The 22229-nt window shown below is 41.4% G+C and overlaps 1 protein-coding gene across 1 annotated transcript in view; it reads right to left on the bottom strand.

Moving 5' to 3' along the window:
* LMO7 (LIM domain 7) overlaps positions 1-22229 on the bottom strand; it is a 152099-nt gene that overhangs the window by 76668 nt on the left and 53202 nt on the right. The window contains exon 4 of the mRNA XM_018565316.1: positions 12076-12182. Coding sequence (XP_018420818.1) covers positions 12076-12182 — 107 coding nt within the window. The remainder of the gene's footprint in view (positions 1-12075; positions 12183-22229) is intronic.

Below are 22229 nucleotides of genomic sequence, written 5' to 3'. Positions count from 1 at the left end.
GCTTTTAGTTGGCCCTGTTCACTGCTCCACACGCTGCGTGCCGCACCTCCTCCCCACTTCACGCTCGCCGCTGCCAGATCCGCACGTATCCACGCTCCATACCTCCTCCACCGCCCACATCCACGATCGGCACAGGGAAGCAGGGAGAAGTAGTAAGGAGGGAGGAGCAGGTGTGGGGGTATGACAGCCGCCGATAGACAGACCCGATCTAAGAAACAAGTTGCTGGAAGACTGCTCAGGTAAGCCTGCACTTTCCCACACATGGTGCTCTATAAATGTATTCATCTATAGCTGATGGTACATTGTGCTGTATATTATAGATAGGAATACAAATCCCAGCAATACATTATACACTGTATGTATAATGTATTGCTGGGATTTGTTGTATTCCTCTATAGCTGGTGGTATTCTGCATTGCGCTGTATAGAGGACTACAAATCCCAGCAAGAATACATTATAGAGCACAATGCAGAATACCACCAGCTATAGAGTACAACAAATCCCAGCAATATTACATTATACAGTGGTGCAATGTCAAATGCCACCAGCTATAGAGGACTACAAAACCCAGCAATAGTACATTATACAGCGCAATGCAGAATGCTGCCAGCTTTAATGTACTATTGCTGGGATTTTTTGTATTCCTCTATAGCTGGTTGTATTCTGCATTGTGCTGTATACTGTACTATTGCTGGGTTTTGAAGTCCTCTATAGCCGGTGCCATTCTGCATTCATTGCTGTATAATTTTACACTTTCCATTTCACTATATATTGCACACCACACTTTTTTTCTTTTTTTACTTCCACCGCTCCAAGCTTGCTCCTGTGATGGACTACAATCTCAATACAAACTAGTCCATCACTGGAGCCATTTTTAAAAATGTATTTTATTTTTTATCCAATTAACTGATTAATCGAACTTAATAAATTGGCTAACTAATCGTTAGCTGCAGCTCTAAAGCCGATTGGTTGCCATAGGCAACTGTTCCAAATTCTGTTTGTTCCAGTTTGTACAAATTTCCCCTTTTGTGCAGCCAACCAGTCTTATTGTAATCCCTCACATCATGAAATCAGCACTGAAGTACTATAGAACTCACTGATACAGTAGTGTCCAAATGGACAGTGTGAAGCAGGCATTGCTAGAACTACCTTCCCACAATGTAGAGGAGAACTGCTAAAGTGGCTGTCAATTGACAATGATTTAAACACCTTCACAACAGCATAATGCTTATATGTGACAGCATGACAGGTGGGCCTTAATGCCCAGCGACTGTGTTGCGGAACATGCTCAATCTGTGCCCTCAGCTCACCAGACCTAACAGCACAAGGTCAACCATGGACAACTGGAAGCTGGTTGGACAAGTTCCTGATTATGTCACCACTGTGCAGCCATTTGCAGTGAATGAATGGGAGCCCCTCCTACCGGCCTCTGGCACCACAGCCCACTTATAGGCTTAGACTGAAAAAACTCTGGTTACCGTCCCTGGTGGCAGCAGACTGAACATTAGGGCAAAAACAGAAAAACACAAAAAGGAGTTTACTGCCTCTTTAACTTAGAAGTGATCATCTCAACTCACAAAAATAGAATAACTGTTTTTCCTGTGATTTGACCATCCATGTTTATGTTTCTAGTATAAAGCCACTACCCAATGTTCAAGCCTCCCAGCAAAATCATGCTGCTGTTTCTTTTCCCAGCTTCCTTCCTTACGGTGTAACAATTAACACATTTCAAACAGAAGTTATTTATCAAAATACTGCAGCATTCTACAAATCAGTTCCTGCGCGATTAGCTGTGAACAGGTGAGGACTTTAGCAGCAAGTCTGTAAGATTATTTGATCCCTGCTATAATCCAAGGTTCAAAATTTCATCACAAACAGATCTCGCTGTTCAAAAACATTTACCTCATATTCCCACAGTAATGCTGCTGGTGTCTCATTACAACTGGGGCCAAACAGCCAGCGAAGATATATGCTTACAGCTAACAAAGTATTGGAATGATATACTGTCCTGTGCTTTCACTGCCATTTCTCAGGACAAGCTGTGCAAACAACAACGATGATGATGTGCAGAAGATTAAAAAAAAAAAAGAGGGCTTTCAAATATCACATTAATCATACTTTATTCAGGACAATCTAGTTAAGACCATAAAAGATGGAGAGTGAGATTCATACAAAAAGAATTTGCTGAAGAAAAGTGTATCTGGAGACAAGATGCCAAAACGTAATGCAAGTATTGGTTTATACTCCGTAGTATACAGTGCAGAAATGCAAAACTACAGATTATTCTATGTCAAAAGGGTTAGAAGACCCAGAGATCCTGTTAACTGCAATACCTGAAAAGTTTAATCTGTCCCTGACTCACAAGGCCACCTATCAAGCTCAGTAAAGAAGAACTGGGCAAGTTTTAAACAAAACACACAACTCATCCTTGCACTGGGGCTGGAATAAAGCATTATTACTTACCTGATCCCATCTTCCTCCGGGCTGCTAGACTAGTCCCCACAGCCTCTTCTCCGCTGGGCTCCGGTAGTCTAAAGGGCCACTGATGTAATCATGTTTTATGCAGGTCAACTGACTTGCATTACACAAGGATGGGAGATATTCCATCGCTGGAGAGGGACATTCCGTAGCTGGAGAAAAAGGGGGAGAGAGGAGCGCTAACCACGCTGGGAGCCCGGATCAGGTAAGTAAAGCAACTTTATTTGAACCCCCTAGACAAAATAAGCACTTAGCCTTTGCAGCATGGTGGGTGGCCCCACTGCAAGGGCAGGTATTTTATTTGCCCAGAGTTCTTCTTTAACAGTAAAGGATCAGTAGGGAGGGTCAAGGATTAGGAGAGGGCAGGTCAAGTACAACTTTCAATGAGAACGTTGACATTTGTATATAATTATGATCTTCTGGTTGAATGTGAATGCAAATTAAAATTTTTAGAGTTGCCACCGGAGCTTGAGGTGAGGAGACATTTCCACTCACTTCCTATTAGATCTCTGGGATAGAGGGGAAGTCTTAACAATGGGTACACAAACCGATCAAAAACAAATTTCCAGAACATGAGACAATCCTAAACATAACTGATAGGGACAAACTTGAGGCAGGATCAGTAGTGTATTGAAGTGTATTAATGGCACTGCCACGCCCCCTCCAACCCCAAAACGCAAGGAGACCTTGTGTATGCGATCCCTTGCTCTCCAGGCACGGGACAGTGCGAAGAGCACAGACTGGTGGAAACAAGCCCTTAAAGGCAAAACCGCTAGGACTGGAAACTAGAAGACAAGACATTAGAACATAGGAACAAGCGAAGATAAAATGATTCACTAAATTGTTCCACATAGTCGTAACATATGAATGTGTTTAACCATTGTGTAACATTTACCTAGAGAGTTACGTGGCCAAAGTGACAGACGGGCTGTAAACGTACTACAATTCTGTCATTTAAAGAAACAAAATTAACTTAAGTGCATGCACAACACAGAGCAATCACTTCAGTGATAGACACAGACATCTGGTTTGTCTGTCAGTAGAAAAATCTCTGTGTCATTTCTGAAAATATCTTAGGTCTCATCTATTTATAACCGGCACTATTCCTGTTAGTGGTTGACCAAAGCCTGAGAAAAAAAAAAAAGTGCCAGTCTGACACGGTACAGTTATGATTTTAGTCCTAGGTCCAGAGTCTTAATGATACTATTTCAATGTACACAAACTATTAAACTATATAGCTCTCTGTCAGACTGAACTACAGTTAAAAAATAAACATATTTAAAAACATTAGCACAGTGGCTTATCGTTTAGCATTTCTGCCTTGCAACACTGTGATCCTCAGTTCAAATTCCAGGCTGGGCACTATCTGCATGGAGTTTGAATGTTCTCCCTGTGCTTGCATTGGTATCCTCCGGGTATTCCAGTAAACTGTCTGCAAGGAGTTTGCATGTTCTCTCAGTGCTTGTGTGAGTTTCCTCCGGGTACGCCGGTTTCCTCCCTAATTTATTCTTCCTGAAAAACAGAAGTGCACTTCCTGGTATGCAGGCTTACCTAGTGACTTCTGTGTCCACAGCCTCATAATGGTATTTCTGCAGTGTGGGAGGACCGGTTGCCTCTGGCTGATAATCTCATGAGAATTGGACTGAGATTTGGTAATGTCACTATTGAGCTGCTTGCTGAAGTGGAATATGTACTACATACATCTCCCTGCTTCTGCTTCATTCATTCTGTGAATCTGTGCTTTTTCCACCTCTACTGCTGCCTTAGTTATCAGATCAACAGACCTCACCGGCTCACCTTTGTTATTAGGAAGCAAGGCCCCCTAGTCCTCTAAGATGGCTGCCTCCACACAAAAACAGTGCAGAACAAGGCATAGTAAATTATTGAGGGTTAGGTAGGGTATACATTGTTGTATTTGTTTTACATTCAACCTGTGGGCCCCGCTGTTTCCATAGTACTGTGACAGTGGCCCCTGTCAGAGTGCCCAAATAGTGCTCGCAGTAAGCACCGTTCATCCAAAGGTTTTCCAAACAGCTCCTTCAATGTTCTGATCAAGGGACATGAATTTCAGACGGTTCTTCAATAACCAGCTGAAATTCACATAGTGCATGGCCAGCTTAAAGGAGAACTATGAGGTGAGTGCTTTTCACTCACCTCATAGTTCTAGCCGACCTGTGACAATGAGACCGTCACAGATCGGCTCAGTAGATCGGGAGGTGAGCGAACACATACCAGGTTCGCTCACCTCTCGATACTGTCACGGCTCTCTGCCGTGACAGGGGGAGGGGCTGGATTCCACTCTCCCAGCGCTGACAGGCTGAACGGACGGGGGAGGGGGCGGGTACAGCTGGCCCTGCCTCTAGATAGGCAGAGCCAGCTGTCACTCACGCAGCTGGGCGGATCCCGTCTAAGTCGGGATCCGCTCCGGCGTCTCAGTATACCGCAAGCTGTAGCTCGCGGTATACTGAGCTTAGGATAACGGGAGGACGCTAGTTTGTGTCCTCCCGTTACCCTAAGGTGAACTATGGGGAAAAACATTGACCCCATAGTTCTCCTTTAAGTCTACACACATATTTCAGTTTTAAGTGCATACAAGTTAAAACACCCAAGAGTTTATTATACATTTTGGGTACACTATTGATAATATAACTGTGCTTGAAGTCCTGGTCTGCACACCTGCTGTACCTATTTTAAGGGCTTCCAGTTCTACCTGCTTGAATTTAACTTATAGTACGAAGCATGCAAGAACGCAGAAGTTGCTGGCACATGTAAAGATGTGCAGGAACATTCAAAAGTCCCAAATGGACAGTAAAAGCTGGAAAAAAGGAAGGGAGATCTTGTTGTTAGTAGACAAGACATACAAGGTCAGCAGCTGACAGTCCATTTCGCTTTACTGACTTCTGCATTTTAAATTTGTAGGCTCACATGCTGTCATTCTAACCTTGGAGTTCACTATATAGCAAGTCATTGATTCGAACCAACACAGCACAGAGTTTCATGTTTTCTGAAGCAGGATAGCAGCCCCAAAGCCTGTAGGGATAGCTGTCCTTTTAGGCTCAAAGTATTCGTAAATCTTCTCTGTGATTGGCAGATGGAAAACATGCATCTCTTCCCAGAATAGCACCTTTATGTCAAATAAATGTTTAGTTATAAGTTTGTAAAAAGTTTACAGATTTCGCCATAAAAGCCAATAAAATAAAAGTGTTCTATTGAACAATTTGAAATGTATTGTTCACATTAACTGTTCTGTTGCCATACACCTGCAAATTCTGTTCTCAGATTTCAACCACAAGCCTCCCTTGGTTTCAAAATAACCAACAATGAAAATTGAAGTGGAAATTGAAAGAAAGTGGCACTGAAATGGTGTCAAATTCCAAACCAGGTTTTATCAATTGCTTGCTGGAACCTTTTTGCTGAAAGTTAGATGAAAGCCACCAGATGACCACAAAGCTGCAGTCGTCCACCTCAGAGTAGTATACTAGATGTTCATGGTTTCGTTACAATGAAGAGTTTGTTACAATGATCACCAGTACAAGGCTTGGTTGCATGCCTTTAACTCATAACATGGAAACAGCATAAACCTTTTTACATCGAGGTCCTGACTGTTGTGTGGCTTTACATGCATTGAATTAAAAAGCAGCAACCATGCTACATTTTCATGAATGTTCTTAGGACTACCATTCCATTATAATCACTGTGCTATTGTCATTGCTTACGTTTCATAAAATAACGATCTTTTGTTGCATTCTAATGCTGATGGTCTCCTGCAGCCCCTTTGCACTATTTCTACGTGCATGCATTTGCTGTCTATGTGAATGCACTGCAGTAACAGCAGCATGGCATTTCTCAGGACATGTTTCCATATGGTGAAAACTATGACCCAGGTCTTTATAATGCATGTTGAAATGGTAATTTCTAGTCTCTATCAGAAGCACATATGTCAGGGTGACACTGCAGGCGCACAACTGGGAGACAGGAGAAGGGTGTCACCCTACGTCTGTTGTCCGAACAAGGATCAGCATGGCAGGATCACTAAATATTTTAATGAAACCTGAAAATTACTTTAACATGTTAAAGATTGTTTTAGTAATTATGTTTACATATACGTAATGTAACAATTAGGGATGCACCGATATATCGGCCACCGAAACATGGCACTTTTGGCTAAATGACAAAAAGTGCAATTTTCCTGCCGATACATCGGCGCATCCCTGCTTTCTCTCCTCCCCGCTGGGCGCTGCTCTGTGTCCCAGCGGGGAGGAGAGGAAGTGACAGCCGGCCGAGCGCAGCGGGAGGAGAGCGCTGTGAGCGGCCGGCGTTCCCCCGCCCCCCCCCCATCCAACAGCGCTCCGCCTCTTATCACAGTCCAGCAGAGCGGTGTGTGGGCGGAGACAGGCCGCGCTGTCACAGGAGGCTGATCTCTCCTCCCTACACCGCTCGCTCAGCGTCCTGTAACAGCGTGTCCGAGAGGAGAGCGGGTACAAACTCAGTGATCGCTGAGTGTTTCTACATCCCCTCCTGTTCATTCATAGTTATAGTAAACATACCATGTCCTCATGTTATCAATGAACAGAAACACTCAGACTATTCCTGTTCATTGATAACAGGGGATACAGAAAAAGAGACTGTGTCCTCAATCTCTTTTTCCATTTTAAAAGGGAAATATCAAGGGTCCGTTTATTAAAAAAAAAAAATTGAAAAATTTGAAAAAATTAAAATAAAACATTTTCATAGACGGCAACCCGCCAATGCTGCAGTGCCGTCCGTCTTTTTACAACGGGCGGACGGCAAGTGGTTAGTTGTGGACATGGTATCTTAACTATATCCTCATTTATGAATGGGAAGTGATCTACATCCCCTCCTGTTCATTCATAGTTATAGTAAACATACCATGTCCTCATGTTATCAATGAACAGAAACACTCAGACTATTCCTGTTCATTGATAACAGGGGATACAGAAAAAGAGACTGTGTCCTCAATCTCTTTTTCCATTTTAAAAGGGAAATATCAAGGGTCCGTTTATTAAAAAAAAAAATTGAAAAATTTGAAAAAATTAAAATAAAACATTTTCAGTATCGGTTTTGGCCTGACAATTTTTTTTAATTTCGGTTTCGTTTTTAAAATTTCCATTTCGACGCACCTCTTGTAACAATGAATAGAAATCCATCATGAGATAAACATGGAGGCTGCTATTGCATACCTCTCCTTCTGAAATTGTTATTTGCTTGGCTGCTGTGCTGACCCTGCTTGCCTCAATAATTAAGAGTAAAGAATTTAGAGCAAGTATGCAGATGAGGACTTGTAACTTTCCTGATTACCATACTTGTTCTGGGTCACTAACTTAGAAAGTATTAAACCCAGTGTGTCCGCATTAAAGCCAAACGACTAGCATTTTTCAGGAGTAGGTCAAGTGAGGACAGCCCTTAATTTCTGTTGTGGCAATTAAGTAAGTAAGTAACATCAGAGGTTTAACCATTCAGAGAGCCCACATGCACATGAGCTAGTGAAAGCCTCAATGTTACTTAAAATACTTAAACATATCTGAAACTGTAAGCCAAGAACAGAATGGTGTAAAGTGGTCAGTGTGAAAATTTAGCAGAGCCAAATATATAGTACATATGACTGTACAAAGACCAGATCTCATCAAGAATGATAGGAGGGGAATGAGCCACGGGACACATCATGATTTTCATCAACAGTGACAGCAGTGAATGTGCAGTACTTTATAATCCTGCATAGTTACATAGTATTTGAGGTTGAATAAAGACATAAGTCCATCAAGTCCAACCTATTGTGTGTATGCATTTATGTTTGAGCAGGTGTGTGCATGTGTATTAGTCCATGTGGGATTTTGCTCTTAGGCGTACCTGTACCCCTGTGTATTATGGTCTCCGAGGAACTCGTCCAGGAGTTTCTTGAATGATTCCACACTCTTAGCGGAGATCACTTCCTGCGGCAGCGAGTTCCAGACCTTAACCGCTCTGACTGTGAAGAACCCCTTGCGCCCTGTGTGTTGAAATTTTTTCCACCAATTTTTGGTTGTGCACTCTGGTCTTTGTTACAGAGCTAACCATAAGCAGTTTGGCAATAATGTTGCTGTCGCCCTTGAATAGTTTATACAGGAAAATCATGTCCCCCCTTCATCTCCTAACCTCCAAAGAGAACATATTTAATTTTAACATCCTTGTTTCATAGTTCAGGTCCACGAACCACTTAGTAAGTTTGGTTGCCCTGCTCTGGACTTTTTCCAGCTCAAAGACATCCTTTGAGTATCGGTGACCAAAACTGGACCGCATACTCCAGATGTGGCCGACCCAGTGATCTATAAAGTGGCAAAATTATAGACTTGTCCCTGCAATACATTCCCTTCTTAATGTAAGACAGGACTCAGCTTGCTTTGTTTACAGCAGCCTGGCACTGCAAGCTACTCTTCAATCTGCGGTCTATAATGACCCCCAAATCCTTCTCCGTTCCCGACTTCCCTAGTGGCACACCCATAAGTGTATAGTCCATTTGCCTATTTTTAACTCCAAGGTGCATTACCTTACATTTATCGACATTGAACTTCATCTGCCATACAGTTACCCACTCCCCGATTTTCTCCAGGTCCTCCTGTAATGCTATAATGTCTAAATCTGATTTTCAAAATCTACTTTTTGTTTTACTCAAAAAGGCAATAATACCAACATTTACTATACATAGTGCAGGGGAGGGTTGGAGAGGTATAAATGTCAACCAGAAGAGAAAAAAAAATGTCCAACGTGGAAACTGAAAGCAATATTTTAAACCACTGGCCGTGTTCGCTTTTAAACGACTCCCTGACCTGGTGGTGTCCACAAAATGTTTTTTTGCTTTAAAGTGACACTAAACTCAGGAGTTACATCTTTAAAATGCTTGTAAAGTACCTTAACTATTAACGAAAATGTATCCTACGTGTGCATCACTCATCTGTGGATTCTTAAATAATCTCAGAATTTTTTTGTGACACTGTCCTTCCTTCTGGAGGGTGACTACTTCTGTTCCCCATGGGTGTTGTAAAGAAACCACAGCTCCAAATTTGTGCCAGTGATGGAATAAAATCTCACCTTTACCATTACTAATGTGTATTGAGATTGTAGTCCATCACAGGAGTGAGCTTGGAGCGATGGCTACTTTTATAGCACACAGAGACAAAACAAAAGTAGCCACCGTCCGGAAGATCAGTGTCAGCACCAATTCAGACAAGATTTAAGGCTCTACAGATGTAGTACATTTTTATTAATAGTTAAGTTACTTGAGTGCATTATAAAAAGGTTTAATTCCTGAGTTTAGTGTCATTTTAATCCTTACTCCACACAAATCAAAAAAAAAAAAACACACAGCTTTTTTTTTAATGGTTTTTCAGAATCTGTCCTGTTCCTTTCATTGCAATGGGCTGGACAATGCTTTTGTGCAGCAGAACACAGGCATGTCCAGTTTAATATTTTAAATAAAACAATGTCCAGTACTATAAAAGGCCAGAACAGTAAAATGGGGGAGCATCTACACCTTGGGTCTAAGGCAATTGACATTGTGAGGAAGGTGGAGGCATATTCTGATTTCTTACCCAAATATACAGCTACACTTTAAAAATGTAAACAAATATTACATCCCAATACATTTAGGGTCCCTAAATTCCAAATCGGTAGCCACATATGTCCTGTGCAACCAGAGGCAGTATAAAAGGCACAAGATCTAAACTGTAAATTTCACAAACTAATAGTCCAAATACAGAAAAACACTGAAATTCTTTACTACCAATGTCAACTGTGAAAGTGCAACATATTAAAAATATGCTTCTTATCTAACCTGCCAAAACATGTAGCTCTCCTAGGAATCATAATTATACTCTAGAGCAGAACCACACAAGTCATTCTATGTCTTCAGTAGCCTGGAAAACACTTCATCCTTTTGCAAGAAGGCCTAAGAAATGTTATAAGAGAAATTGTGCTATGCAAAAGCGCAGTAACTAACAGCAACTAGAATGCTATAGTGCACGCTTTAGTTTGAGAGTGGCCATCAATGGGCAATTACTGGGCTTCTATAGAATGTGTATGACTGTCTGTCAGAAGCTCCCCAGACCGTAGTTTTCACTTGCGGGAAAATCTGTGTGAGCAAGCACCAATCTTCCCATTTATTATGGAGAAAAGAGGAAATGTAAACCACAGATAAACCTGGTAGCTGCCAGAAGGTTCCATCTGTAAGTCTCACGGAGAAATCTACCTACTTTAATAACCACATATTGCCTCACTAGGATATTTTATAAAATTACAGTATGAATCGGGAGATGACTGAAACCTGGATTAACTTTTGCATCAAATGGAACGTTCCAAAATGGTCACCATTATCACGAATAATTCGGAGTAGGCTTGAATTTACATTTATATACACACTTACACAACATTCCATCAGCAGTCACAATATGTCACAATGATGCTCAAGCATTAATATCTTCATCAACGCTTAATAGCAATAAATCTGCACCTTTTCCAAAAATACACACGCAAGGATTGTGACAACAGAAAAACAGTTCATGAAATTACTTGCAGAAAGTTGTGCAATTTGTGTCCTATGATCAAGGTGTAACCAACATATTTATACAAGGCACAAGGACAAAACTGCAATGGTGTTTTTGATCATGCAAGCCACATCTTTTACCCCAAATGCGTTCAGAGGGCATTTGCAGATCAATGGTAGGCTTAATGTATATGGGCTTTTTCTTCTGAAACATTTTTAAGCTCTGGACCACAGAATTGGAATTGTAAAATATGGAGCAGTAATTACTTATGTTTATTGTTTGCCATACATCATTTGATTTCTCTATACAAGTCACAGGGAGTGCAATGTAAATGCATGGTAGACACAGCTCAGACTTCAGTCGTTCATGTACGTAAATCCACTGAAAACATGCCACATTTTACTTCCTTTCGAGGCCTCTTGTGTATGCCAAACCCAAGACCAAGTTTACAAAATGATACCACAAAATAAATGTAACAGAGATAAAAGGTAATAGTAAAAATGCCCAATGTTTATTAATTTTTTATCAAACGCAACGCCTGTGCCATCCAAGCGGGATGTGCTTCTGGCAAAGCAACTTAACGGTGGTGCTGCATACTTAAGTACATACTGCATACTTATGTACTGATTGCAGGCCATTGAGATTAAATATCTCCTCTGTGCACATTTAGATTTACTTACGTCCCTAACTACAGTGATTAGAATTGCATGAGTAATAGTCACCTTAGCACATTTTAGAGAATATATATGCTCCTCACACTATGAAAAACTTATCATGGGCTAGATCTGCATTTTAAATAAATGGAGTTAACATGAATAAGCTGAACCATGTGTAAATTAAATGTATTGTGCTTCCAAGATTAGCCTGAATCTATACAATACAGGTCAGACTTGCTGTATTACTTTACACCAGCACAACACTTGTCCAATTAGAGACCGCATTAGCAAAGCCTATTTGCTTTACACCTGACAGTCCACCATCATTATTCAAAGTACACGTTTGAAAACAATTACATAAAAGACAAAAGCAGCATTATTTTATCTCATGGGCTGTAACTTACTTGACAGTAACTCTGTTTGATAAGTCCTGAAGATCTCCGGGGTGAAAAAGCTGCGCTTCCTTCAGTCCGAGTTTTTCGCACGCCCGCAAGAAAACATTAATATTATCCTGTGAAAGCAAGTGGAAAAAAAGGATTGCTTAGCTGTGCTGCTTGAAAATCAAAATTCCTTATCGAAGTCCAAAACTCCAAAGTCCACGAGGAACAGAAGAGATAGGAAAATATGTGTGTGAAGGATGAACTGTAATAATTCATAAACAGCAATAGCAAGGCTCTAATCTGAGTAGCCGAATGACGCTGCAAAGATTACCTGCTGCAGTCAGTAGGCAGAAAAGTACACTTTGATGTCAGATCTACAAACAAACGCCCTCTTTCTGTCTTTGCACGATAAACCTCACCTCTTAGGACTTTAAAAATAACTACAGCTAATGACATTGACCCACCCAGAAACTACTGCCAGAGCAGGCATAGGAGGGTGAGGAACAGGAGGAGGGACATTTCTGTCTGTACACAACACTCAATGACTAGGACGTGCACCTGGAATCTAGGTTTGGCTGCTGAGCAAGATTGTGACAGACTGTGCACATATAAAGAAAAAGAGAGAAATGTCAAAACTACTCTTGCACAGTAATGATAAAAACACGCATAAAAATAAAGCGAAAAGAATTCAGGAGTGGTACATTGCTCATAGGCTGCACCTGTTCTGCACTTTAACAGCTATGTACTGTCTGCCCTATAAAAAAAACTCAGGAGATACTCAAATGTTACTTTGTGTCATACGGAACAGCTGAAGTGTACAAGATTCATGATCTAGTAGTCTTTACACTACAAGAGTACTAAAAAGCACTCAATTTCTAAGGTGTTGCCAGTGACAGAGAGCAGAGAAATGGCATTAAAGGGAAAATAAAAAACAAAAAAAGTATCACAAGTAAAACTGGGCAAATTAAGCCATTTTCGAAAATTCTAAACACTAACCAAATCATAACATAAAGCATTGGGAACTAGCTTACTGTGGATAGTATACAGGTGCAAGGAAGCAATCCCAAGAAAATCTTTCACAGCTAAACAAGGAGTCCAATTACTACAAAAGGGTGACACTTACGGTAACCCATAGGCAAATAACACAAATACCACATGGAAGTCAATTGAGACAGCCCCACCCAGTCCATTTGCTTCACAGGAAGTTTAATATCATATTATTTGTTCTGCTGCTTTGCCTATGCAATGAAGCTTGGCTGGGATCTGCCACATGGTGACTTTAGTACACCAAAGTCCAACACTGACTAGCAACTTATAAATCTTCAGAAGCTGTGGAACTACAAGTTTCAGCCAGCAATTCCATACTGGTATGCAAATGAACACATGTTGCTGTGGAAAATAGCGCGGTTCTAGAAGATGCAAGGCAATTTTACATCATTATGAGAAGCTCCTGCACCTTTATGTTGTTTGGCGTTATGGTAGGGTGACTGCATCAGTGTCAATTAAAGTGCAACTCCAACCACACCTATAGTGTTAGCTTTAATTAGAGTGACTAGGGGTTAGAACAAGTCAGGCTTTCATTGTCATTGCAATCCCTGATGGGGAGGATCTTTCTCATTTCTTATTCCAGTGATGGTAGTAACCCAGAGAAGTAGTGAGTGGAAGTCTCTCCAATAAGAAAACAGAAGGAAAAAAAAACACTTTTCGTTAAGTGGTAAATAGACTAGAAGCTCTGTCATGTTTTCTTGTTGCCAATGTAAACACAGGCACCAAAATAATAAACCTACTACTTGTCATCTTAAAGAGTCTGATGGGCTCTGAAATGCCATTGGTGCTATGCCTGAAAGGTGCCCACACATCTTGCGATAATCATACGGTAATCGCGGGAAATCCCGCGATCGTACGATTATCGCAAGGTGTGTGGAAGGCGTGCGGCCGTTTCTACTGTACAGGCGCACGACTTTTATCTTAGGAACATGTTCGAAAACCCGCCGAGAATCGTACGATTATCGGCGGGCGTGTGGCATGTTCGTAAGATAAAGCGCACACTGCCTGTTCAGCATTGCGGTCATTGGAAGCGGCTTGCGATTATCGGGAGTACGATCTGCCTGTCCAACATGGGCAGATCGTATGGTTTTTTTATTACCTTACAACCATCGCAAGACAAAAGTCTTGGTTGTAAGGTCTGTGGCCAGCTTAACACATAAATCAAGGCTATTGGATTAAAACTGGTGTGCGGACTTCTACTTTGAATTCCTTGGTTCCGCAGTGCCTACTCTGCAGTGCACGCAATTCCAAGCTCCAGGCCTTGTTTGGTTTTAATGTGGAGTAAATAAGTCATTACCACAATCTAAAACACAAAAAAGGTGAAAATTTAACCCCTTCGTGATCAATTAAATTTGTCACTAAATTTTGGGGTTTAATAAGGAGTTGCGCTAATATTGCGCAACATAAAAATTTTCAACTACCACCATTTTATTCTATAGGGTCTTGGCATTCAGAAAATATATAATGTTGGGGGGTTTTACATAATTTTCCAGGCCTAAAATGTGGAATATAACATGGGTGCAAAAATTGAAAAAAGGGCCTCAGTCATGAAGGGGTTAAAACATTTTTGGGAAGCTGTTACTTTGCAAAAAAGTGTTAGAACAGCCATCGCATACCCTGGTAAGCTGTACTGACCATACACTGGAAGGTCTCTCCGCAATGAACATGTACAGCTTCCATAGATTTTAACTACAAAACTCCATTTCCATATACTATGTTCTGAAAAGAATCATGGACATACACAATTTTATTGTATGGTGGCTACCGATTTAAATTTCCTCCACACTAATCTAACGTCTGCCATATTAGATTGTCTTGAGAAATGCTCACGTGACATTTTGCATCTGAAAAATCACACTGTGTTGAATGTATGGAAAATACACATGTAGAATTATAAAACACTGATAAAGCTATCCCAAACTTGGTGAATTAGAACAGTCACAGTGAACAGTAAAACGGGTCACCTCCACTGTCCTTCCTACCAGTTGTCCTTGCAGAGAGAACTATTTGTAATCTGGTCAAAAGGTCAACAGAACATCTAAAGAAGCAAACGGTAAAAGAAACTCACACATGCAATCTAAATATAAATCAGCCATACATAATCTAGAATAGATGAAGACCATACGTATATTACAGTATGTAAAAGAATGGACTTTATTGCAATACACATATGGAGATCTGGAAAACGTGTGCCCAACACATCAAAACTACATTATTTATCTTGTAGCAATTATCTGAAAAATGTACTGTCTTAGCAGGGATGAATTCATCTGCCTTGGTTTGGTTCACCCAACAGAACTATGCGTTCACTGCGGTGACAATTTTGTTATTGATATCTGGTCAGGTAGGGGTAGAAAAAAAAAAAAGCCAAAAAATGCTGTCACAAATGGAAAAAAAACAAAAACAAACCTCAACATACACAGAATTGACAGCTGCCACACACTGACAATATAGCTGCTGTGTGTCCACCTTTTACAGCAAGCAGGCTGGTTTTTTTAAATATGAGGCTAAAAGTATTATTGACTTTCCATTGAAGTCTAGTAATTTCTTCAAACACCGCATTAGAAGTTCCTCTCCCCATCTTTCCTGCCTTTGCAGGGATACCTGGAGCCCCAGCATAGCCACCCTCATGTGCATGCTCCCAGGCAAGACCACATTGATACGTGGCAGCATTTTGTGCGCTGGCATGCACGAATCAGAAGCCCAGAGGCAGACCAAGTGTGCACACATTTATGTAGAACAGTGGTTCTCAAACTGTGGGTCGCAACCCACAGTTGAGGGGGTCCCTACGTGCCTTGTGCTGCTCTAGGTAAAAGGCTCCTCAGCTCCTCCTAGCGTGGCACTGTCAGTTCTCCTAGATGGCACTGCAGCAGCGGCCGGAGAGGATTAGAGAGGGGAGCAGGCAGGAGTGAGGGGAGGTGAATGCTTGATCACCACAGAGCCCGCACTGGACGCCACCAGAGTCCCACTAGCAACCTGAGAGCCCGCAGAGCCTCCTGAGAGCCCACACAGATACTAGTATTGGTGCATCCCTAAATTTTACAGTTGGAGGTCACTACAACTTGGCAAAAGTTACCAAGGGGTCCCGGCCCTGGAGGAGGTTGAGAACCACTGATGTAGAAGGTGATGCATGAGAACATGTGACTGTTTTGACATGAACCCTGTGCGCTCCCCAACCAGAAGTTGAGGTGAGAGAGTTACAGAGCAACGGGCTATAGAAACTGTAAAATTTATTTGGTGAAAGGAAAACCAGTTTTGTTTTTTGTGCTTTCCAGGAATAAGGGGCGCTTACACCAATTAAGGATCTAACATGGTGCTGTGATAACGGCACTAAAATTATACAATTTTATTCAGTTCCATAGTAATTATTTATTACAGGTATTAATATAGTGCCGACAATTTACGCAGCACTTCACATAGTTGCACATTCACATCACACCCTACCCTCAAGGAGCTTACAATCTAATGTCCCTATCTCACATGCATACATAGAGGGCCAACTTAGAGAGGAGCCAATTAACCTTCCAGCATGTCTTTGGTGTGTGGGAGGAAACCGGAGTACCTGGAGGAAACCCACGCAAGAACAGGATGAACATGCAAACTCCTTGCAGATAGTGGGCTTTGAACCGGGGGACCCCCAGTGCTGCAAGGCAGAAGCGCTAACCACTACGCCACTGTGCTTCCCCCCCACAAAGATCATAAAAGAATATCCAAACACAGGGAAAAATGTGAAGAGATTGTAGTTTACCAGCACTATGACGTAGTGGTGCATTCGTTTTCTTTTGTCAGACCAACTACAGAAAGAATCCTCTTCAACTTAGCCATATCAAAAAGGGCCCTTGTAACTTCCTGTGCACCAAACTGAAATCACAAAAACTATGTGGTCATCTTCCAAAGCCATCTTCTGTGAACTACAAAACATCTCCTTCCTACATAATAGAAAGGAGGAGGAGAGGTTGTCAGGCCAACTCAGGAGACTAGTCTAGAGCAGCCTTCTGTCTGTTAGGACACAATGTCATGCATTTCCATGGTGCAGGTGAGTCTTGCACCAGCACCATGGAAACACAACGCTAATCCAGGATGGGCTGCATCCAGGACCTTCCCCAACACTAAGAGGACAGGAGCCCACATCTGTCTAGACCTTCTCCTCCACCCACTCTCTGCCATGCTGCTGCAGCCACACTGGGGTGATGATCATCAGGTAGGAATTGGATATGATGGGGGCCTTCTGATGGAAGGAACGTCATGTCTTATTTTTCAGCATGGGGTCTCCCCTTAAAATCATCTAGGATAATGGTATGGTATAGAATTTGGTGGAAAACCACAACTCATTTTTTACTGGAGTGCCTCATGATTTTGCATTCTTTTAAAGTGTGCCATGGCAGAATCATCAAGTGAAAATAACGGCAGAAAAGCCTTACCCGCCACCACATTAAAGTAGTGGTAAAGCTGCAAAGTATTACATTTTGTTTTGGGTTCAGATACACTTGAATCCAAATAAAACAAATACACGTTGCCCTGCAAAGCATTGCTTTACTATTTTGCCCACTTACCGTCATTATGTTTCTGAACAGCTGTTTCTAAGTCTCTCAGCTCAGCTTCCTAAACTTCCTGTCCATTCCAAAATCACAAAGGAATGTGCAGACTCCAGCAACTGTTCATCTACTAACTTGGAGAAAAGGAGGAGGGGGGCAGAGTGGGGAGGAGCTTGATTTACTGTGTCTATGTGGTTGTGGAGATACACGCAGCTTACTAGCACACACAATAGTGACTGAATAGCACTCTGCATGAGGAGGGAATCACTCTAAAACAGGATATCAGAATCACTGCTCAGGGGACCGGCTGATTCTGCAGGAAACAATCCTTTAAAAATCAAGGAGCAGCATCCATTGTAAGTGAAATCCTTTTGACTTTAAGATCACTACTTTTTTACATATTAACAGCATTTATACCCAAGTCTGTTTTGAAATTAACCTCCAGTAGTCCTATGCACATCAGCATTCAGATTAGTAGTAAGAAGGGCAATACTAGGGGCCAATCAGGGTTACTAGGAGCCGCTGTTTGTAGCGCACCCAGATTGCTTCTGATACCAATTTGTAAAGCTTTAATTTGGTGTTGAATCCAGCATTTTAAATTTGAACTTGATGTATTGGAGCAGTGCACACTTGCACTACCCTCTGATTTGAAATATTTGTGTATCCAAAACACGCTGAACATGCTTAGAGGAGGAAGAAACAAGGACAACCTCACCAGCATGCTGCTACTCCTTATTGATAAATCAAAAGCTAGAGGAGAAGTGACTAAGGAACTCCTGCAGCCATTTTTTCTATAGTCAACCAAATAAGCAAGTACCTGCAGTCACGTGCAGAAGACGAGGGAAAGCCACATAAAATGCTACATGTAATTTTTCTGCATTTTAGAGAATAGAGCCATTAACAACCCCCCTCCCCCCAAAAAAAACAACAAGCAGGAGATTTTTTTTTTTTTAAATTGCAGTGGGGTTTTGTTATGGGGATAGATTCAGTATACTGTAGATGTTTCCTGGAGATTCTTTCTAGTGCAACTGAGGTAAAACTTTTTTTGTGGAGCAAGATTAGAACATCCGTCACGTTGGCGTGATTCTCCCTCACTATTTGTATTGGTTATCGCTAAAACTGAAAGCAATCCCCAAGAACAAAAATAGTGGGGACATTTTCCAATGGGGACATTCGTTCTGGCGACCCTGCTGACCACCAGAGATTTCACATGCCTACCCCTGCTTTATAATAAAAAAAAAAAAAAAAAGAAGGTTTTGGCTTTAGTTCTATTTTAAAAGGAGAATTATGGCATGAGTGAATTACACACATCACCATAATTAGAGCCGACGTGTGACACTGAAGCGGTCACACAACTGCTCTATTGATCGGGAACTGAGCGAATACAAAAAAAAAATCGCTCAGTTCCCGAACATCTCCCTGCAGGGAATGGTAACCGTCAGTCACTGCCTCCCACAGGGATTCCCCCCCTCACTCCAGCACTAACTGGAGGGACAGACAGGGGAGGGGGCGGGCAGAGCAAACTGTCAGGCAGCGGGGTGGATCCCGACAATATCGTTGCAATCCGTCCCTGCTGCAGCGTGGCGGATACAGACAATATCGTCGTGATCCATCCCTGCTGCAGCGCGGCTCTGCACTGTCAGCATATATTTGGCAATAGCCCGCTACATGCGATGTTTTGGTACATATTACTAAATGTCCTCCTGTGACCCTAAAGAGATGTATGGCAAAAAAAAAAAAGGTATGTCCACAGGTCTCCATTAAGCCGACTACGTCTCGCGTAGCAGTTTTGCATCCTCCATACTTAAGCCCCATTTACACCATGTCGATGTGGTGACACATGTTCGTAAGTGTTTGTTTCCCACGCTTGGTGCTTGTCCCCAATGTGGTGCTTGGTGATCTCAATGTGGGTCTGGACTTGTGCCAAATGCAGAAAAGTTAGAAAATGGCACGAATTTTGCGACATGTATTCTGCATTTTTTTACCCATGCATTAGTGCACAGGAAAAAACTGCATATGCTCAGCCGTGCTTGGGGAGCTATTAGCTAGTAATGGCACAGCAAGCACGTTCCACACTTGGTGCACATTTGACGTGCGTTCACAATATGCCCATATGTGAATGGGGACTAACTTTAGGAAGAAGGAATCTCCCAGGAACATGATATTTGTTGTCTAGTCCTTTGCAGTAACTTTATATCTTCTCATTACTTCAGAGGTCTTAAACTACAGAAAAGCTGAATGTAAATTTACCGTATATCTCTATCTTCTAATTAAAATGTATAATAGAGATGATGCGCAGCATCAGTAATTTACTGCCCAAATGACCACACCAGTGAGGGTGAATTAAAATACATCACAAGCACAATACATTTAGAAAAAGTTAAAAAATTTTTACAATTTAGGTTTCTATTTCACCACTGTAAATTTAAGGGAAATTAAGCTACACACAGGCTGTCATTAAATAAGAATAGACAACCTTTCCTTGTGCTTCAGAGCACCATATCTGTATAAACATTGGGTCACGGTATACTTCTCTAATGCAGATAAAGCAATCTCTTAAAATCCTTAACTTATGTTTTATGTTAATACTGGTTTAGACCTTGTTCACACCGAAAGCGTGTGCGTTCCAGAGCGGTAGCTGCTGGACACTTCCCCTTGCTTTTTGGGGCGGGAGGTGGATTGGCGGTGCATTGTATTCAATGGCACCGCTTCCACGCCCCCCACAATGCGATCGGACGCCTGGCACAACGTTGCCAGCATTCCGTTTCACTGCAAACGCGAAAAATAGTGTTATCCCGATTAAATCGAACTTAATAAAATCGGTTAACTAATCGACTTTGAAAATAATCGTTAGCTGCAGCTCTAATTACAAGCCATGCATTAAATATTAATCTCATCTGTTTAAAAAATGAACTGATTAATTGTTTTCTGTTGCAGCCTCTTATTTTGCCCAATTACAATGAAGACTATAAATTTTGAAAAATTCAGAGCCCTACAGGAAAAGCTATATTTTTGGTGTTTAGGTTTACAAGCCAAAATCTTTACAAATAAATCCCACATAAATAGCAAACGTAAGTAAAACAAATCAATGAAAAATAGCAATGGAAATGGCGTCCCTACCATTGAATAAAAACGTATGTAACAAGGGAGGTTTGTGAGTAGCCTAGCCCACAGTACAAGGGAAGTAGAATGAGTGCATAAATCAGGGATCTCCTTTCAGTTGGCTTGTTGCCACATTTAAAGCTGATGAGACATTCACATCATTTCTGAAAACCTTTTCATAACAAACGTCATTTTCTATGACAATTTAAGAACATGTTTTTAAGAAGCAACGATTCATATGTCTAATCATGCACGGGACAGATTTCTACAGCAATACGTCATGACATCTGTATAATGGTTCACATACCTGCTACATATTTGTGTATACCTTACAATGCGTCAGGAAGAATGATTATTTTAGGAAGCCAATTTATCAGCTTTCCAATAGGTTTATACTTGCCACAGAAAATACACCTCTTACACAGGAAAGGGAAACACCTGAGAACACCAAGTCATTTTAGTAAGAAGGAGAATGGAAAATTTCACACTGGGGTTTTAGAACGTGGAGATAATATATGACATGGCAATGATACAAGACTCAATAGAGACAACAAGTGTCATATGGGGGACTTGAGACTTCCTCTTCAGTACCATCCCGAGACCTCAAGTCTTTCCCTGACTGCTGCACAGATCTAAAGTATAGAGAAAAAGCTTGAGTTGCAGAAAGGTCCTGAAACTAGCACACTTTTCTAACTTGACATTGGCAGAAACAGAAGCAGTTAGCTACAGAAAGCCTTGACGCAAAAGGCCCATAAGTAAGCTTGGATGTGAAAAATGTGAGGCATTCTGTGGTCACTTGGGGTTTTCTTGTCAATGTTAAAAAAAAAAAGCTTGCAGATTTCAAAACCTGCGACAGACCGTCTTCTATACACTGGAGCAACAGTATGTACTAACCCCTTGTACTGCCTTTTGGAACACAGCAATTATATTTTGTTGTTTTAAAGACAGCTTTCCTTTAAATGCAGCTGTACACAAATACCAATAATTACTGAAAATAAGTATTCTTCTAATATACCTTTATACAGTATACGATTCATTAAGTACAGCTACTAGAAGTATCTGGGTTTTTATTATCTTTCAGCAGGCCTCAAAAACAGGACAAGGAAGGCAGACTGAGGCTTATCAAGCTCTAATGAGAAATGCCACATTTCTAAAAGGAAGAGAGTAAACTGCTGCTTTATTAATGCCATGATGTCCAATCAGTAGCATGAGGCAGGTTATTGATTTTTTATTGGTTAAAGTGACATTAAAGTCAAATGGATTTTAAGCGATTTCAAAATGCTGATGAAAATCACTTACAATGGATGCAGTTCCTTGAGGTTTAAAAGTTTTAGTTTCCTGCAGAATCAGCCGGTCCTCTGAGCACTGCACTGGTCCTGACTTCCTGTTTTAGAGGGATTCCTTTCTCAAGCAGAGTGCTATGCAGTCACCCTTGTGTGTGCTATTAATCTGTGTCTACACAAACACAGCAAATCTAGCTACTTGCCGCACCCC

The sequence above is a fragment of the Nanorana parkeri genome, unplaced genomic scaffold (genome assembly GCF_000935625.1).
Source record: "Nanorana parkeri isolate BGI_ZX_2015 unplaced genomic scaffold, ASM93562v1 scaffold833, whole genome shotgun sequence".
NCBI classification, from domain to species: Eukaryota; Metazoa; Chordata; class Amphibia; order Anura; family Dicroglossidae; genus Nanorana; species Nanorana parkeri.
The sequence above is the reverse complement of the archived record's forward strand: the minus strand, read 5'-3'. Positions and strand labels throughout refer to the sequence as shown.